The 18,827-nt window shown below is 45.9% G+C and overlaps 1 protein-coding gene across 3 annotated transcripts in view; it reads left to right on the forward strand.

Moving 5' to 3' along the window:
* Positions 1 to 18,827, forward strand: part of AFAP1L2 (actin filament associated protein 1 like 2) — a 71,372-nt gene that overhangs the window by 26,077 nt on the left and 26,468 nt on the right. For all 3 annotated transcript variants that reach the window (XM_040606824.1, XM_040606825.1, XM_040606827.1), the window contains exons 2-3: positions 16,857 to 16,991; positions 17,512 to 17,589. In XM_040606824.1, the coding sequence (XP_040462758.1) occupies positions 16,857 to 16,991; positions 17,512 to 17,589 (213 nt within the window). The remainder of the gene's footprint in view (positions 1 to 16,856; positions 16,992 to 17,511; positions 17,590 to 18,827) is intronic.

The following is an 18,827-nucleotide window of genomic DNA, read 5'->3' on the forward strand; positions in this document are numbered from 1 at the left end:
TTCGGATCATGTGCCTACTGGGTACATGCAGGGGCTAGAGGACTTTGCTTCAGGTTGTGTCTAAGTAACAGCTGTGCTGAGCAGAGATAGCCATGGGGATGGCTCCCTCGGGACCCTTCAGCTCCAGCTCCTTCCTTTGCTGCATGACTGTAGCAGTATGTCCCAGGCTCCTCATTTCCCTCTCTTTCGTGGGCATCCTGAAAAGTTTTTGTTCAGCACAGCTCCCATCTGAAGTACTGCTGGAAACCAGATGTGTCAGCTCAGCAAGATGTCTTGCCTAAATATTTTCAAACAGAAGTTTAGGGTTGCCTTGTGACTCTTCATTCAGGAGTAGTTTGGTTTTCAACATTGACTTTCAGTCTTGTGGCCAGCCTTCTGCAATAAGGACGGACCTGATCTGACTCTTTCCTGTCTTGCTTTTACCAGGAGCAGCTCATAAAGTCTGATGCTGCTATCCTTTTGTACTTATGGCAAGTAGGTTTTTCTGCTGGACTTTTTTTTTTTTTTTTCCTCCTCTAGAAAATCCTGACCCATCAGGAGCTTGCTGGGGGTTTTTATTTTTATTTTTTCTAAGTGAAGTTGCACAGGAGTATTTTTAATGAAAGTTCCTCAGACCCTGGCTGGTATTTCTGATCTTAAACAGCCTTTGTGGTGGTGGTGCTGCTGCCCAGGAAACCCAGGTCCCCAGGCCTGAGCCTCAGAGATCACTACCTCTTGGAGGGACTCCTATCCCAAGGAACAGTAGTAGCATGTATACATATATATGTAAGGGAATGACTTAAGTGGGAGAGGGCAGCTCCAGAAGAACTGGTGTTTGATATGTAGAGGAGTTGCTTGTGCTGCTGAACAATCTGCGCTCAGTTTTGGTCTCCGGTTCCTCCCATCCTAGAGGACAGCCCCAGTAGCCAGTGGGGTTATTGGCTATTGGAGGGTGGTGGATTCTGGTTATTTTGGGATCCCCAGAGCTGGATGTCAGGATCTGATGTGAATTGGAAAAATTCTGCACTGTCTATTTGTGCCTGCGTAAAACTGGAGTTTCCTGATAAGAGGGCATACCTCTTCTCTGTGCTTAAATTTAAACTTTTGGTAGGCTTCAGTGGGGATATATACTTATAAAATCTGCACCAGATGGAGGTGCAGCTTTGGTAGATACCTGTGGTGATCGCACAGCAGCAATGTGATCTTTATGTATACTGGAAGCATTTCTGTGCTCTCAAAGAAATGCTCCTTTTTTTATGTAACCCATTTTATTTTAAACCCAACCTTCAGGGTCCAGGGAGCCCTGCCTAGCCCGTTGAGCTGACGTAGCTAAGGAAGACCCATTTGCAGCCAGTGACTATGGAAGTGAGCATGGTGAGCATTGCATCCGCTTGCCTTTGGTTCATGGCCCAGATACCCAGGTGGCTGCTTGGCTGATAGTACCACTGACACCAGTTCAGAATTTGCTTCAGGAGGTATCTTGGCTTCTGTAGCCATGTGCCTTTGCCAGTTTGCCACTATGCCCTGAAATGTGGCACCTGTAGTATATCTTCTCGTGATGAGTCCTTGTTCAGGAGTAGATGCACTTGTACAAAGATTGTTCAGTTTCCCTCAAAATTGTGTCAAGACCTTGTGATAGAGAGGCCCTGTGAGAGCTGGGGGGATAAGTGATGGAGCGTGAAAACTTCCATTCCTTTGAGATTATGGTTGGATCCACAAGCTTGAAGCAGATGGGATCCAACACAGCTTGAATGAAATTCACAAGGAGTATTTGAATGCTGAGACATTTTTCAGTAAATGCTTTGTGTTAAGACATCCTGTGAGCTTCCTCAAAGTGTTACTGGAAGCCTGTTTAAGCTTGGCAAACTTCCAGAAAATTTCTTTCTTGCACACTTGACAGATAAGCTACTCAAGTGCCTTAACTGCAGTGACCCACTGAGCTGGGAGTGGGGCCGTCCTGAGGGACGGGTGGTGCTGGGTGCTGCTGCTGGAGCTCATTCCTCCAGCCTGACTCACCACATCTCTGCTGCACCTGGTGAGACAACACAACATCAGCTCTGTTTGTCTTCAGAGAGCTGTTCATTCATTTTAGTTGTCTCTGTCACTGTCTGCATATGAACAGTTAGCAAAAAGAATCTCTACTATAGGGGAAAGGCTCAAGGAAAAGGGCATTAATGCCCTCAGGTAGGAACAGACAACCCTGGTGGAACACCATCTTTGGCTTCACTGCAAAGCTGCAGGTCTTTTGGCCTTGGATTTTACTGCAGACCTCTAGTTCTGACTCTTGCTTTTCTACAAGTGTTGAGACCACCTGCTGGAAGGACCTACACATTGAGCTTGTTGTGAGCTGCTTCAGCTTGCTGAGGAAAACCAGAACAAACATTTCTGCTGGTTTCAGCTGTTGCAGCCTCAGGTATGTTTGAATCACCAGTTCAAATAGCAGAGATCTCAAAGCAGCAGAAATCTAGCAATGCTCCTTGGTGACTGGAAACCAGTGAGTTTTGCATTTAGTTTGGTCTCTGACTAACATCACACCTCTCAAGCTGGAGCAGTGCTCCTGACCTAGTAGGTCACTCAGCAAACAACAGTACTCCATCGACCCTAGAAGACTTTGGTTTAAAAAAACAACAAACCCACACAAAACCAAAACAAACAAAAAAGAATGAACAAACAAACAAAAAACCCACAAACTTGCAATGAAGGAAGAGAAAATGTGCCATGTACAAAACCGATTCTCTAAGAAATGTCATGTCTCTGAGAGCTTTGCAGAAACCCTCTCCTGTTTGGGAATGATGAAAGCAAGACAGCTATTAATAAGCTGGAAAGAGAAATAGGAGCAAGAGGCATCTAGTTTTTGACAGTGGCACCTTTCTCATCTTTTCAACAATTGCAAGGGTTTTCTTCAAAAATGTTTTGAGACACATAGTCATGAAACTGCATTTCTAATATGAGCTAGGGAGCACCGGGAAAGCTAAAGAAACTTTTTTGGCAGCAGTTCATCTTCCTTAGTCTAGTGTACTTACTTGCCCAGTCTGTGTCCCTTTTAAATTCTAATTACTTCCTTGGGCACCACAAACACTCTGGCCTTGTCACTTCTCCTTTTGAAGTTCACTTCTCATAATGCAGCCTTTTCTGAAGCGCTTCTGCAGTCCTAACTAGGCAGCTAACTAGTCCAAAACACTCCCTTGCTTCAAAATCTCTTAATTCCTTTTCAATTACAAAGAACAGCTCTCCTACTGCTGGCTGCTGACTCATGTGAGAAAGGTAGGGTGCCTTGTGTCAGGCAGGAGAGCAAGTCCCTGCAGCCACCTAAAACAGGGCAGAAAACTTGAAAAGCGAGGTGGCTAGAGAGGTCTAGATGCAGTGAGGTGTGTTAAGAAAAAAACGTGTCTCGGAGCTGAAGTGTCAGCATCAGTTGGTGCTGGGTATGTATCCTTGCCAAAGCTTAGGGTATCAGACCCATCGCTGAAGTTTTGTGCTTTGACCTAAAAGGCAGCCAGGGATGAAGGATGAACGCTGAGGAAAGTGCACTTTTGAAAAATCTCTGAAGTATTTAACTACACGGTAGTCTTTTCCAGGTTTGCAGGCCCAGTTTATCAAGTGTTGCAAAAGTGGAGTCTGCAGTTTGGCAGAGATACTTAAACAAAGAGAGGCAGAGTCTGTGAGCACTGTGCTGCCCAAGACACTGTTTGCAGGACCTGAGCATGGTCTCTGTGTAGTGTCACACTGTGTGAACATGCCAGCCCGCTCGGGGCAAGGTGGAGTTGCTGCAGCATTGGAGGATATAAACTGTTGCACGCTTTTTTTTTTTTTTCCTCTTGACTGGCCTTTCCTCCCGCTCCCTGCTTTATCCCCCACTACCTCTGCTCACACCTAGCTAGGAGCAGACTCACTGGTTCTTACTGAGGTGTTTTGGCCTGCATCGGGGATTTCACTTGGTCTGCTGCTGCTTTATACCAACATGCCATACATCCTCAAATGCCCTTTTGAGATGATGCCCTGAGACAGGTGTACAGAGGGTGTAGGTAAAATGTGCTGGAGCACTGCCTCTAAAGAACTCTGGATGAGGATGGATAACCATGGGCAGGGAAAGCGTATTACTTTGTTGCTGAGGTTCCTATAAATCCAGTTTCTCTTATACATCTCTGAAATGGTTTCCTGTGTTTTCCTTGCACCCCAGGAAGGGGAATTTGTAGAAGCAGAAGTTGGCAATTTCCACCTGGAAGTTTCAGACAGATGTTCTTCAAAATGAAGAGGAAATTTGGATCGTACATCTCTTGAACAGCATGGAGGAGCCAAGGACTTTGGTTTGAGCAGCCCTTGGGAGCTCGGCAGCCCTTGTGCCTATGGTTTTGAGTCTCTGCCTATGGGTTTTGGACTGCATTTTGTGCACTGTGTGACCTGTTCAGCAGTTTACCCAGGCAGCTCTAACAGATGTCCTTGCTGAAGGCTGAGATGGAGTTAATCCCTGCTCCCTACCCTCTCCATCTGGCTGCCAGGCCAAGCACTCTTTCCCCTTCTTCATACAGGCAGCTGTGGGTAGGCAGCAAACTCCTGTTGGTGCTAGTGTGAAAGAAGTTACTGCCCTAGGGTCACTGCCCAACAGGAGTCTTGTTTTGGGTGAAAACAGGCTGAGTTTGCTTTTCTTTTTAACCAAAGTCAAGTGATGAAGGACTAGGTACAACAGTAAGTAGAAGCTCTTCAGTGGACCAGAAGGAAGTGCATGATGGTTACATCTCAGTTGCTGTTTGAGGTGGGACTCTCTGGGTGGGAAAGCCCATGCTCCTTCCCTTCTCTAGTAATGTAAGTGGATGGAGCAGCCTCTAGAGAAGACTATTGAAATCCCTGCAGAGGAGGCACCTGAATCTACCTCCATACCTCAGAGGCAGGGGTGAGAGGGCATCTGTCCTGCCTTTGCAGATCCAGCCACCTCCTTCCCCCACTCTTTTTCTTTCTCTTATTTTTTTCCCTGAAAGAAATGAGTGAAATAAAGCTTACTTTATCCTAAAAAAAAAAAAAAACCCAAATAACAACAAACCACACCTCTTATTCTTCTGAGTGACTTCTGCAACAAAAATATGTCTAGCCCTAAAAATGGGGAGTCTTTTTCCTAGTCACTTGTCTTCACTTTGCTTTACCTGTCTGTCTGCTTCTTAGAAAGCCTGGGCAAGCAGGTAGCAATAAAACAAATGAAACTGCAGGAAACAATCCTCATTTTTCCTAACCCAAGGAGAGTGGAAGGCTCTGTGGCTTTGCCTTTGGGGCTGGAGCTTAAGTATAGAACGGGTGGAAGGAAAGTCAAAAGGTTGAGTAGATGTGTGCAGTGGCAACCTACAGTCCTTCACTAAGCAACATCCAAGATTTACTGCTCCCTAAGCAGGTAGGCTAAGCAAGGTCTTTGCCTCCTCTTTTTCTCTGGGCTGTCGGCAGGTTGGATGGCCAGCAGTTCCCAGTACCTTCTCTGCCAAACTGGAAGGCTGCTGGGTTGGCTGCGGCTGGCAGTTCCTTACCAGCCAGCCCACAGTTGTGAGGATGTGTGTCTCCTTATGCTTGTGAGCACAACTCTCTCAAGACCAGCCCCTGCTGGCAAGATGCTAATGATGTCCTCGACTGAATTGCTTCCAGCACCAGAGGCAGAGCAGTGGACTAGCCAGGCTGTGCTTAGTAGTAGGTAAATAAAGAGTTCCTTCAAGTTATTACTTTCATTAATAGCTATTAATTTATTAGTGTCAACATTTAACTACATTATATTTAACTTCTGGATGGAAAACATGGCAATGTGATTTTTGAGCAAGGACAGTGTGGGCTGCCCTAACTGCGGGGAGCCAGGCGTGAGCTGCTGATCCCAAACCACTGCTGCCTGAATAAGCCAGGTAGGAAGGGAACCTTAGTTACTGAGGATGATATAAGTGTTCGTTAGCATGTAATGCTGAGAAAAGAGAAATGCCAGGCTGGGTAAATCATCACCAAGCTACAAGGACACCTCTGAAGTTTGTTAAGAGGGAGATGAAAGAGTCAAACACGAGTTCTGAAAAGCTCCAAGGAAGCTGAATTTGCTGGAAGGGCTTGAAGTCATTCATCAGCAGTTTCTTGTCACAGATTTTCTGCTGAAATGGTAAATGAAAATAATGATCTAACTCTTAAATCTGTGATAGGATTAGTGATACCTTCGGCATATTTATGTAATGGGTTTCAGAGATTTAATTCAGAGTATTGTTCCCAGTCTGGATAACTGGCTCTCGTTCATGTAAACAAAGTGCAAGACAGACAAAGTAAGAAAATCTTTTTTATCCGGTAAATGGTTGTTTTGCTGGTTTGAGAGCTGTCTTTCATTTCCTATGCCTCACAGTCAGGATAGAAAGGGAGAAGTTTTCCAATTCACATGGAGGGGAAAAAAAAAAAAAAAAAACAAGAAACGCCAGTCTTTGTCCTAGTTCTCGGCTGCCTCAGCCCCCTGGGCTCCTGCGGGTCCCTGCTGGGGCAGAAGGCGGAGGTGCAGCACTGTGCCCTCACTCTGAGCCTCCTCGGTTCTACCTCAGCATCTCAGCGAGTCTGACTTGCTGCTGTTCGGCGGTGAGACTCAAGGCCAGGGTGCAGGTGGTGGCTTCTCCTGTGTCCCTGATGGTAAAACAAGGCTTATTTCTCAGTCTTGGCAGCTCTTTCAGTGCTTGCCCATGCCATACCTTGTCAGAGACTTCCCCCCCCCCCCCCCCCGTGCAGCAAAGCAGCTGTGGACAGTGGGAAAGGTCCATCACCATGAGTCTAACTAAGAGCTGTCCATTAGGTAGGTCACTGCAGAAGTTGCTTATCTCAGGAGGCAAATGTCCATGGCTTCTCTGATCTACACTTCTTGAGTCTGATCATCACACCACATGGGGCCTGGATCTGTAGGGAGACAAACAGGAGCTCATGTTGTATCTCCTCATGCAGTGATATGTAGCTCCAGCAGTCTCTATGGCACTGGCATCCTGACCCTTTATCTCCACTGGTATCACACTGGTTAGTGGATTACTGCATCACTTATCCCAGTACGCTCCTGGCTTATGAGGAGTATTGTTTTGCCATTTTTCCTCCAAATATTGTCACCTGTGTTTCAGCAGGACAAGTTTCTTTCATGTGGTGAATGGGACCGAAGTTGGAAAAGTAATGTGCGTGCAACAATTGCATAAATTGGGTGGCTTGGGAGAGGCTCTCTCCTGGAGCTCTTCCCCACGAGTGACACTTGTTTTCTCCAAGGCAGCCAATACTTGTTTTTATGAGTACTGGGCAGAGAGGCTGTGCTATGAAAACATATTTGGGACTTTCTTGGGCAACGTGGATTAATAACACAGATGTCAAATGGTACCAGAAACTTGAACCACATTTGAAAACCTGTTGAGTGATGAAAGTGATGTGTGGCTTGTGAAGCAGGGCAGAGCCTCGGTTTCCCTGGAGCATCACTGCAGCATTAAGACAACATTGTTGTTTCCCCACAGGCCACATGTGTCTTGAAACACCTCATGTGGTGCCCAGCTGCTTTGGTAATCCATAGCAAACAGGGGAGCTGCCTGCTTCTGGGAGGCTGCTCTTCCACCCTGACTTCAGTGAAACGTCACGTTGGAGGTGTGGGAGAGGTATAAAGGTGGTATCTCTTGGATGTAAGTGAGGACATCCTGCCCTGTCCTCAGGTCACCTTCTTGCATCTGTGCTTTCCCCATGCTTGTGGGAGAGTGGGTGGGAGCAGTGGCCTGTTGTGGTGGCAGATGTTGGAGCCCTGCTGGGAGATGCTCACCAAGCACTGGTGACTCCTGGCAGGAGAGGGTTCGTAATTTGACCTCTGCAGTACTGTGTGGTCATTCCAAAACCTTCCCTTTCCATTTTCTCTTAACCCTAAACTGAAGTTCAGTAAATATTGGTTTGCTTTGAATCTTCTTGATTGATATCTGTAGACCAGGGGATTGTTTTAGGGGGGTGACGTGTTGGTTTTTTGTTGTTGGTTGTTTTTGAGCATATTTCTCTGCTGCTGACTACACACTAGCATTCCAGAGAAAATCTCTGGTTTGCACGTCACTGCATCAATGCTGCTCAATGCTTCAGCTGCGTGATGCTCCCTCTTAGTGTTTAGGCTCCTAGGTTACCCTGAAGAGGATGGATAAGGACTGTATACAATGTTTAGGCAAGGGATTGGGCAAGATTATTAAGAAAGAAATCTAGAAATCAATAGCAATGTTGCTGTAGGCTCTGCCAGCCTACCCTGATATACTCCAGGATACTTCTAAAACCTGTTTTTCCCGTGCACTAGTGCAATAGCCTTGTGTAGTCATTCCGCTGTTCAGCTGTAGGAACAGAGGCCCAGCCCTTGGTTTTGTGGCCAGCATAGCTTGAAGAGTCCTTGCTACAGAGGAAACAGCAAGGAAAAGACTGAGGACTCCAGGGCTGTGTGTCTGTTTGTGTCTCTGACCCCAGATCTCTTGCTTTTGCTTTCTCAAACATAATTGCGTTCCCCTTCTGTAATGTTTCTATTGTTTGTTGGAGAAATGATGCCATTAAATCAACAGAGAATGGTGGGAAAATGCTTTGATATGAGGCTTTCAGAGGGTGTGTGCATGTGTATGTGTGTGTGCACGTCCTCTCTTAAAAAAACCCAAAAAATCAACACAACCCTCTGTGTATCTAGCAGCTTCCTTTAATTTGTGTCTTGCCTGTGAGAGAGAAATTTACCTCCAAATATTTTTGGCAGTTAACCTCCTTTATTTGTATTGAATTGGTACAAACTGTGGGGTGTTGTTCCAGGGTTTTTGTTCACAGTCATTGTGATAGTTAATCTCATTAGGACCTTGCATTTTCCCAGTCTCTGTTTTGGGGATGTGGTATCACAGGCCACGGGAAGAGGAAGCCCATGGCTGTGGGCTTTGGCAGGCATTAGGACAGCCCTGTGCCTGCTATTTTGCCGCTCTTCTGTAACGCAGAGAGGGGTGGAAATGTGCTTTGCTCTAGACATAGCCATGTGGAGTGATGAACAAGGATGATGCAAAGTCTGCAACAGTGTTTTGACTACAACCATGCTCCTTAACCCAGAAGCCTTGGCAAAGATCTGAGCTGAGGTACAGGAGCATGTGTTGCCACCTTCGTGGAGCAAAGATGGCATTAAGGCAGAGGAGAACAAGGTTGGGCTGAGCAGGCAGCTGCGGGATGCCTTCTTGTGCTGGGTTTGAGCAGTGGAGCCCCACAAGTTTGTCATACAGTTGAGGTTTTTTCATGTTTCTGTTTCTTGAAGACGGCTGCTCTGTTTGATCAGACACCTCTTAGTAGCGCCTTCCTGGATATAGCTATGCATTACATTAGCAAACAACGAATGTCCTTTAAGTTGCAGGTCAGGTGGTCACGTACCCCCCCAATGAAGTCAACCACATAGCGATGGAGAGGAGAGAAAAACTTCATAAGACAGGGAAAAAAAACCACCAACCATCAAACAAACGGCAAAACCCACTGACTTTAGCTGAAAAATGAAGGAGTAAGGGGGAAAAGAAGAGCAGAAAGGACTGGGGAGAAAAGGTAATCAATGGTGGCAGCTTTAGAAGAAATAGCACGTCTCTCTGTCACGGCATTGCAGGATTCAACCCTGGGGCTTGGCAGCAAGCGATTCCTGCTGTGTATGAATTGTTGGGATTGTTTTCCTCCCCCACTGGGAAGGGAGCCCACTAGGCCCTGCTCTTGGGGATATTTGCCTTAGAAAGGGTACCCTCTTCAACATCCTGCCCTGCCTGACTTGGTCCACGTTTTCCTAGCTGATGGTTACCTTGATTTGGTTTAATCCTTACTTACCCTTTTGGCTACTGTGCTGATGTTACTTCAGTTGCTTCCTTGATACTTTCCTTGCTTGGTCCTGCCCCGGCAGGAGTTACCGCGTTATACAAGGTATATGTATGCTGAGGATGCAGCACTTCTCAGGGTGACAGTCTGATCAACCCCACGTCCCAGCATGGTTTTCCGTAGTGCTTTGTGATATGGAAATCCTGCATTTGATGCTGCATGCGTCACTAAGCACCTGAGCAGAGACCTGCAGTCCATAGACTAGTAAAGCTTTGGGAATCTTCTGAGTCTGATGGGCAGGGCAGTCCGCTAATACGGCATGCTGCAACGGGAAGAAATGCTGACTTGTCTCAGATGTCATCCAACAAATTTGTTTGGCAGTCTGCAACCTCCAGTGACTCGCCAGTTGCTCTGTCGTGGAAAGACTGAGACCCTTTGCAAAGAAAGATGTCACTGTGTTGTATTTATGTGTATACCCTCTATTGCATAAATAAAGCAATATGACAGTGAAATACAAGACTTCTCAGTAAAAACTCCTTACAACACAGTAATTTTCATGTTTTGCTTCTCTATTCCTTTTTTTTCTTCTTCCCCTCAATTTTTCTTGGATGCCGTTTCCCACCTTCCAGCAAAGGGAAGAGAAGTCTGTTTGCTCAGCTAACTGAAAAAAAGCTTTGTGTGCATTTTCTGCTGCCGTTTTGTTAAAGTTCAGAGTTCCTAGGTTAGAGCTGCTGCTTCTCAATACGAGTCTTGTTCGAACTTCCAGAGCAGCCCACGCAGAGCTGCCTGGGTTCATTTGCGCAGTTCACAGCCCACAACCAACCAGCCACATTGTTTGCCTCTCTCGTTCCGTGATTCATACTTTGCAACAAAGACGAGTCTAATGCTCCCAACGTGAGTGTTAAGCCAGGCAGTACTGGATTTTAGGTACATCAATAGAAGCAGTCTGGGTGGGTTTTTTTTCTTTCTTTCTTCCTTGTGAGCACTCATTATGTTCTGAAAATCAGACAGCTTTGTGGCAGTGGTCATAACCATCTGACACTTGTCTGGCTTAATAGTGAAACTGTGATAGGAATTCTCCAATGTTATAGTTTTCTTGTTTTGAGGGATTTGAACTTGTCTCGGGTTTGTGAATTTTGCCTTTTATTTTGTTTCATCTAGCAGTGATTTGCCAATGAGAAAGGTCACTGTTTACTGGAAGCTTGGTGGGTTTTTTTGTGGGTATTCTATTTTTCTTTCCCCTGATAAACACAGCACTTCTCATTTTGCTGTGGGGAGATTTCTTTTTTCTAAAGTATTTATAGTTTTATAATTATTTTTCTGTGGAAAAAAATGGAGAAGTTTCAACTCGACAGCAGTGGGCTGGGCTTCTTATTTTTTTTTTTTTTTTCCATTAAAAGCTAGAAGAAGGAAGGCTGGCCAGTCATTGCAGATGCGTGTCTGGGAAGAAAAGCCTGGTTTCTAATGATCAAAACCATGCTGGTAAACTTTAGTCCATACTTGTCTGTGTTGGGGTTTTTTTCTGCTTATCACCCTGGGTGAATGCTGGTGGGGTTTCAGGGTGATAGGGATGCTTTTTAGCAGAGGAGCCTTCTGGGGTTCAATGGAGGTGTTGCTTCTTCCTAGCTTTGCATTTGGGCAAGCCGTTCACCATGTGTCCTTCCTGGCACTCCAGTGCCCCTGCACACCGAAGCCGGTGGCATCCAGGGCACGGCAGATGAGCCGTGACCGCTGCAGAAGGGCCGGAGCATTGCTGAACCCTGTTCTTCACTGTTCCTCTGCAAGACCCTGAAGCTGGCAGGATGAGGAGGGTCAGTTTGCCTGAGGAAGGATCTGCTTTGCTGTTTTGGAAGGTGGCCCCGTGTGTAGGGGTCATCCAGCTGTTACAGCTGTCACCATCCACGCATCTGCCTTTCCTCACAGCTGGGGAGAATGGCCTTCTCTAGCTGTCATCGTGGGTGACTTTTTCCCTCTTGCAAAGGCCAACTGTTACTGTAAGACTCCAAATAAGCCAAGGAGGCCTGGGCTGGGTCCTTCAGCTTTGCTGACAGCACTCGCTATTCAGCAGCCTGAATGCTGTCTCTGTACCCGCCTGTCCTCTCTGCACGCTCATCAGCTGCCCTATTGATTTTATGCAGCAAAGAAAAAAAGAAACCAGGGCAAGAAAGGAACTGCTTTCTGCCAAAGCAGCCCCTGGGGAATCCCAGTGCTGCCAGCCAGAGCCGGTCAGTGGGAAATGGGGGCCGAAAGGCTGCCATGGGCTGTACTGGAGAGGAGGTGTTCCAGGGAGGCTGGGGATGCGCAGGTACCTCGAGGTGCCCCTTGGGAGCCCCTCTGCTTCTGCAGCCTGATGCTTGCATGAATCACAACGTCGTCATTGGTTTCACTATCTCTGGACTTCTTGAGGTTTTTGAAGCGAAAAGCTTGGCATTCCACAGGCTGCAGGTATTTACCAGCTGCCTGCATACATGTGTTTTGCCAGCAGCTGAGCTCAGCCCCTTCTAGAAGGGGTGAAGCCAAAAGTACCAAACCCAGATCCTGCTTCAGCAGGAAGGTGGGAAATCTCCCAGCAGTTCAGGATCCAAGGAAGTGTGGTTTGGGAGTGAGATCTGCAGGCTGGGACACAGGAAAGCTAGATTGTATTCCTGATCTGCTGGAGAATACACCCATATCCTTGGACAAATTGCTTAATCTCTCTCTGCCTTAGTTTCCTGTTAGCAAATGATACTCCTTATCTTTCACCTCTCCTCTCAGTAGAGGAAAGAGTCTGTCTTTTAGTATGTATCTTATTACAGTTCCTTGTCTGGTGACTGAGGCCCCTCTACCTTGATAAAATAAATAATTGAATTTAGATTAAATGGTCTAATATAATCCTGCCCAGTGGTTACTAAAAACACTTGAATGAAAGTTCATTCTGAGCCTGTCTTTCCATTTCCTCATAAGGCCAAGACACGAAGTAATTAGATGTAGACGTAGGTTGTTATTGTAGCACAATGGCAAAGATCAGTGGTTGTTGGTAGGAATGGCTTTTATAATCTAGTTTAATGGTCATTTACCTTTCAGTGACCTTGGTGTCAGGCGAAATTGGCAGCTCTTTTGCAAGGAATGTGCTTCCTCAATGGGGGCTTTGCAAGCTGCTGCATTTTTGGCTCTTGTCTCACATGAACTAGGATAGACGCTGCTGCAATGCAAGAGACTTTCTGTCTGCAAAGAAAGGCCGTAGACTCCTGCCAAAAGAAGCCCTTTTCAGTGCTGTCCTGCTGCCACTGAATTGCCGTTGAAACAGACCGGCCGTGTTTTGAGCAATTCTTTGCTTATTGCTGAGACCAACATTGCAGCCTTCGAACAGAGAGAGTCTGCTGTGGTCAGAGGTCTGCCCAGGAGTTTCTGTAAATAGGGTTGCGTTGTCTTGGAGTAAAAGGAGGGAGAACATTTCTCATCCAGTTAAGCGCATCCAGGAGGAGCTGGTAGTTCTGGTTGTAACCCCCATGCTGTAAGTCCTTACTACATCAATAAAGATGTGATGTTTCTGTACACCTTAAAGTTCAGTCCTTTCAGTGATGATCATCCATTCACTACAGATGCAAATAAGCCATGTTTTTCATTGACTGTGATGCTTCTGTACCTCCCTCTGTCGTGTGTTGAGAAATCCTTATGGTTTTTGTCTAGTGACTGATGCCTGTGGCCATGGAGAAGAATAGCATGATATATGGGGTACCATTAACCATCACAGCACAGCTCGTATCTGTGGCCATCCTTTGTAAGGAGACGGAGTAGCTCATACCCTGGGGCTTGAGAGGACTGGATTCAGCAGAGGTATTCACAGTGATCTTGGCAAGGTCTCTTAATTCTTCTGGGCCCATCTTAACCTTAGAGGTAATCTCCCAGTTTCTGTGGAGTAGGCTGAATTTTTGCAAGTGCTATGGAGGTATTTATTTCAGATGGTGCCAGAAAGATTACTTGAGTCACATTGTGCTTGGGGGTTCACGAATAAGTGCTATGAGAGTTGAGAAGAGCCATGTAGCTGTGGTAGGAGGTTTCTCAAAAGCATCTCTGAGAATTGCACTGCCTTGTGACCCAGGCTCTGTCTACTTCAGATCTCTCATCCTGCTGCTCACAGTCATTTGATTTTGGAAATGCATTGCTTCATCTGTTAACTGTTGCCCTGCAGAGCAAGCCTAGCTACAGATGTCATCTCTTTATATGCTCTTGTTTCTAAACTGCTAAGATAAGGAGCAAAAAACAGTGCGGCTTGGAGCAAGAGCCATTTGTTTCAGGCTGCCTTGGATAACCACCAACCTGTTTTTCCCATGAGCATGTTCAATGCATCATCACCACAGCGTGCCAAGTCTTTAGCTGAGATCTAACAATGGTTTCCAGCATTCAGAATCCTGAGATGGTTTGACGTACATGGGCTTTCAGTTGTCTTAGTCCTGTTGACCTGCTGCAACACTTGCTTGCACAGAGGATCTTATAGACCCTCATTGTATTAATTCTTCTTACTTCTCACGCTCATCGCTCCCCAGTAAGTATTAGCTTGTTCTCCTTCTGATATAAGAGAATGAATGGTCACATTCATTTCAATGGCAGTTTATTTTTGCAGGTATCAGGTTTGGATTGGGAATGTCCAGCTGAGATCAAAGAGATACTTGCACAGAAGCAGATGGTTTCTATGCTGCTTCTTGCTGAAGAAGAGCAAAATGAATCTCTCTTGAGTCCCTGAAGTGTGAATCCATTGAAGTCTGACAGAGTCTTTCCACTGACCTCTGTGGCCCCAGGATCACATCCTAAATGAGTTGCTTTGAGGCACTAGAAGCCTGAATTCAGCTTTGGTGGGCTGGAAAATGTAACCTACTGTATGGGCTGTGCTATTCATAAGTGCTCGGCCCTGTGTGAGTGCTAGCTGTGGATGCCTGGGAGAAGAATAAAGTCATTTTCTGCAGTCACAGGGGTGGAGGAGGGAATAGGAATTATACACCCTTCCCTGTGAACCCAGTATCATGACATCCATGTGGGCAGCTCTTGGGAGCTGGCCTGCTTCTGAAGCTTCAGATTAAGGTTAGGTATTTTTTTACGCTGTTTCTTCCGATTCCATCCCTGACACAAATGCCCTGTCCACCACACCTGACCAGCAGGAACCAACCTCAATTTAAATTTTCTGAAATGGGCCACTGAAGTACATGAGTGATCATAGAAAAGCTGGGATTTACCTTGGTAGAGTTTAAAAAAACTCAGAAGCAGCAGCATCGTTGAGGCTTGAGAGAAGCCGGTTATGAGCATGTTTGACACCCAATGCTCACAGTTCATTGTGTAATGATACCAGTGGCATCTAGTATTGTTGTCAACAAATACTACCCGTTCCCTTACAGTTTATGAAAAAAGCTGTTATTTCTTGAAATGATCCTTGCTTTCTCTGGGCAAAACAGCAGCTACTCAAAATATTCAAGTTAATGCAGCATGATATAGGTGCTTTCCATTCCCTACTGATCCTAAATCAGACCAGAAGAGAATTAGTTGGGTGTAGAGGGTATAAAACAAAGTGTGAAGAACTGGGTTCCTCTGGAGCCGTTACTGAGTGATCTGGAGTCATTAGACTGCTTTACAGTCAAGCTAGTGAAGATTAATACAGTTTGAGAGCAGTAGCATGTTTTTCAATTAATGGCTAGCAACATAAACCTTTACAGTGTAATTTATGCTTTATTTATCAGTTTGCCTAAGGAATGGTTGCCTCATGGCTAAAGATGGGGGGGTAAGGGCAGGTGAGAGCCATCACCTTCTTAAAGAAATATTCCTTGTGACCTTGGAGGTGGTACCGCTTAAACTAGATATGCTGCAAACAGTTCGTACTATGAAACCAAAATGTTAACACTTTTCGCATTCATTGGTGTGAACTGTGACTCGCGGGGGTACCATGGGAGCGTATAGCATGGAAATGCTCTAAGTAAAGAAAATGGAGCATCGCCCCAGTTAAATCATCCATATGTCGTGTTCCTCGGTGACGTGCTGGAGTCACAGCCCAGCTCACAGCCTGGCAGTGGCAAACCCAAGCTTTGCTGCCCATCTCCCCCGCAGCTCCTTAGCATCAGGGAGTGATGGAGTGAGGTAGCAGGGGAGCCTCCCAAGGCGAGGAACAGCCCCAGCTGTGTTTTCCACGCTTTTCCCACACACCATCATTCTTGCGTGGTGTTTCCTCTCTCCACATAATGCTCTGTTATTTCCTCGCTGGACTGGGCTCCTGCCACTGCTGCTAATTAGACCACGATAAACTTTGCTGTGAACAAAAGCAAGCAATTAAACGCCTGTTGCTTCAGCGTGAGCCCTGTCAGAGAAGTGATTTGTCGTTGGCAGAGCTGAGTAGCACCTCCTTGGGAGGAAAACAAACCTATTAGCCTGGCTTAGCCACCAGTGCTGGGAGCGGTGTGCTGGATCTTCCGTACGGCAGGTTTTCCTGAGGCTGGCTGAGGCGCTGCTCTGTCTCGGGTCCTTCAGTTCCACGTGGCACAGTGACCTCTGTGGTCACTACCCAAGCAAGGTGGCCTGAGAAGTTACTGGATTATGATTTATGGATGTGGAGGTTTTGGGGTGGGGGTTTTTTGTCTCTTTTGGGGAATACACGTAAACATTTTCAAATCGTTACAGGCAGAGAAATGAGGAGGAGGCGGCTTGGAAAGAGGGAACAAAAAGCAAGGTCTTTAGTAGATCCCAGTCTATGTGAAGTTTGAATGATGTTTACCAGGACTCAAGATTCAAGTGTCAAGATCTTGCTAGCTGCTTTTGTGTAATCTCAGGCCTAGTGCTCAGCATCCCTCGGGGCTTTTCTCCCTTGAGCAAAGAGCCCTGTCGGAAGCATAGCTATATACACGGGATTCTGTTGCTGTACGAACAGACTAAGGGAACATGGAGGTTTTTAGGTTTTGGGACTCTCCTTTCAAAACTAGGGGAAGGGTTCAAGCTGGAAAATGAAACCTGTATTATCCCTGGGCAGAAAAATGGAAAACATCTTGGAAAACACAGAATTAACATATGTCCTGTTTTGACACGCCACCCAACTGCTTCGCCAACTGTTGTCTTTGTTGCTGTTGTAGCTCTCGAGCAGCTGCTCACAGAACTTGAGGATTTTCTGAGGATACTGGACAAGGAGAATTTGAGCAGCACTGCCATTGTGAAGAAGAGCTTCCTCTCCGACCTTCTGCGGGTCTACACCAAGTCTGGTGGTACAGGCAAGGAAAATGGAGGATGGGACAGTGGGCTCTCATGGGAATTGCTACGGGGCCTTGAAGCAACGTTTTGTTGGAGGCTGGTGGGAATGGGAGACATGAAAATTAGAAGGAGAAAATGAAACAGAGGTTATTTTTGCAGTGACCTCTAATGTTTATGTAAAATTACTGTAGTTGTGTGTCCAGCTTTACAAGCAAAGGATTCCCAAGATTCCTGATCCTTTCTGTTTTCCTTATTAAACCTTAAGTTTATTTAATCCACTTTGTAAAATACACAGGATGTACTGTTTGGCCAAGTGAATGTTTAAGTAGAAATTTTAACTTACGGAATTTCCTGACTATAAAGCATTTAGTTTTTTTGCTTTTTATTATTGCTTGGGTTTTTTTCTGCACATTGCCTCAACCAACATGCTCTCCCCAAATGTATTCAGCAGAAACACTTTTTACGTTGGCCTTTGTGGAAAAACTTAGCAAGATGAAAGCAGTGGGTGGGTAAAGAGTTCACTTTTCCCTTTGGTTGCAGGTGGTGATGAGGAATATATTTATATGAACAAAGTGACCGTCCATAAACAGCAAGGTGACCAGGAAAAGCAAGACAAAGGTAGGGAAGTGAAGATTAATAGTTGCATCGCATCTAACAGGGTGAGGAAGGCACATAGGTGGTTAGAGGCTTGCTTTACCAGTGCGGGGGGGGGGGAGGGGCTCTGGCAGCTCTGAGGGCTGAGGCAGTTGATGGTGTGGAAGGACTGCCGTTTTCATGACATTCCCTTAGAAATAGTAGTCTTTGCCAATACTGTGAGGTTATTCCTGGAAGTAACGCTTTGGAGGGCATTATTTTGGGATAAAAATGTTGCCTTCTAAGGCTTGAAGCTGCAGTGTCTGAAATATTTCAGGAAACCTTCATGTTTCCTTTGGCCACAAAGCAAGGCACTTCACCTCTTTGAGACCTTAAAAGCACGTGTCATCTTTAGTGTGTTGCTCTGTGCTAGCCCAGAGGGTCTGTGTCATCCCAACCTTGCGAGGCGAGCCCCCAGGTGCAGCCTGCACCCTCACCATCTGCACGGGAGAGCACCTTCGTCTCCCGGGGATGCGAGACTTCTGCAGTGTACAAGCCAAGAAATTAAACCTAGATAAAATATTCATTTCCAATTTAGATTTCCCAGCTTTTGAATTTGTAACATGGCAAAGAACATAATTGTCTAAAAATGTTCTTGCTCTTTGAAGTTCATCATGAAAGCTGTCTTTGATAGTTGCGTAAAATGAGATTATTGGTGGCACACATCTCCTTAATGCACACCTAGCTGGAGGCTGACCCTACCCCAAAGTTTTCCATTCAAATAGATGAGATGAGGACACATCAGTGCAGCCTGCTGTTGATGTGCTGGTCCTGCAATAGTTGGGATAGCTCCACTCCAGAGTTGTTTGTTTTGGGGTTTTGTTTTGTTTTGTGGTGGGTTTTATTTGTTTTTGTTTTGTTATTTAAAATACCTGCAGCTGAATTTAGGTCAACTTCAAATACTGCTGAAGACAGGATATCCATCCATCCAGATTACACATGCAGCCTCAATGTGATCTCCAGACAGGGCCCTCTGGGTGATGCTGTGATGCTCCATAACAGGATTGCCCAGCGTCCTGGTAGCTCCCAGCTGCTAGGCAGGAACAGAAACTTCTCTTTACATAAGTTCTTTTTTTGGTGGATGAAACAAGGCTTGCAATGATCTACCATGCTGAAACACAGAGGCAAACTTCAGACAATTTATTTTTGGAGTTTGTTCTTTTATTTCAGACTTTTCCCTATCAAGGCCATGAGCCTACCCACTCAGACACTCCCTGTGGGAC

Source organism: Falco naumanni, chromosome 9, assembly GCF_017639655.2.
Source record: "Falco naumanni isolate bFalNau1 chromosome 9, bFalNau1.pat, whole genome shotgun sequence".
NCBI lineage: Eukaryota > Metazoa > Chordata > Aves > Falconiformes > Falconidae > Falco > Falco naumanni.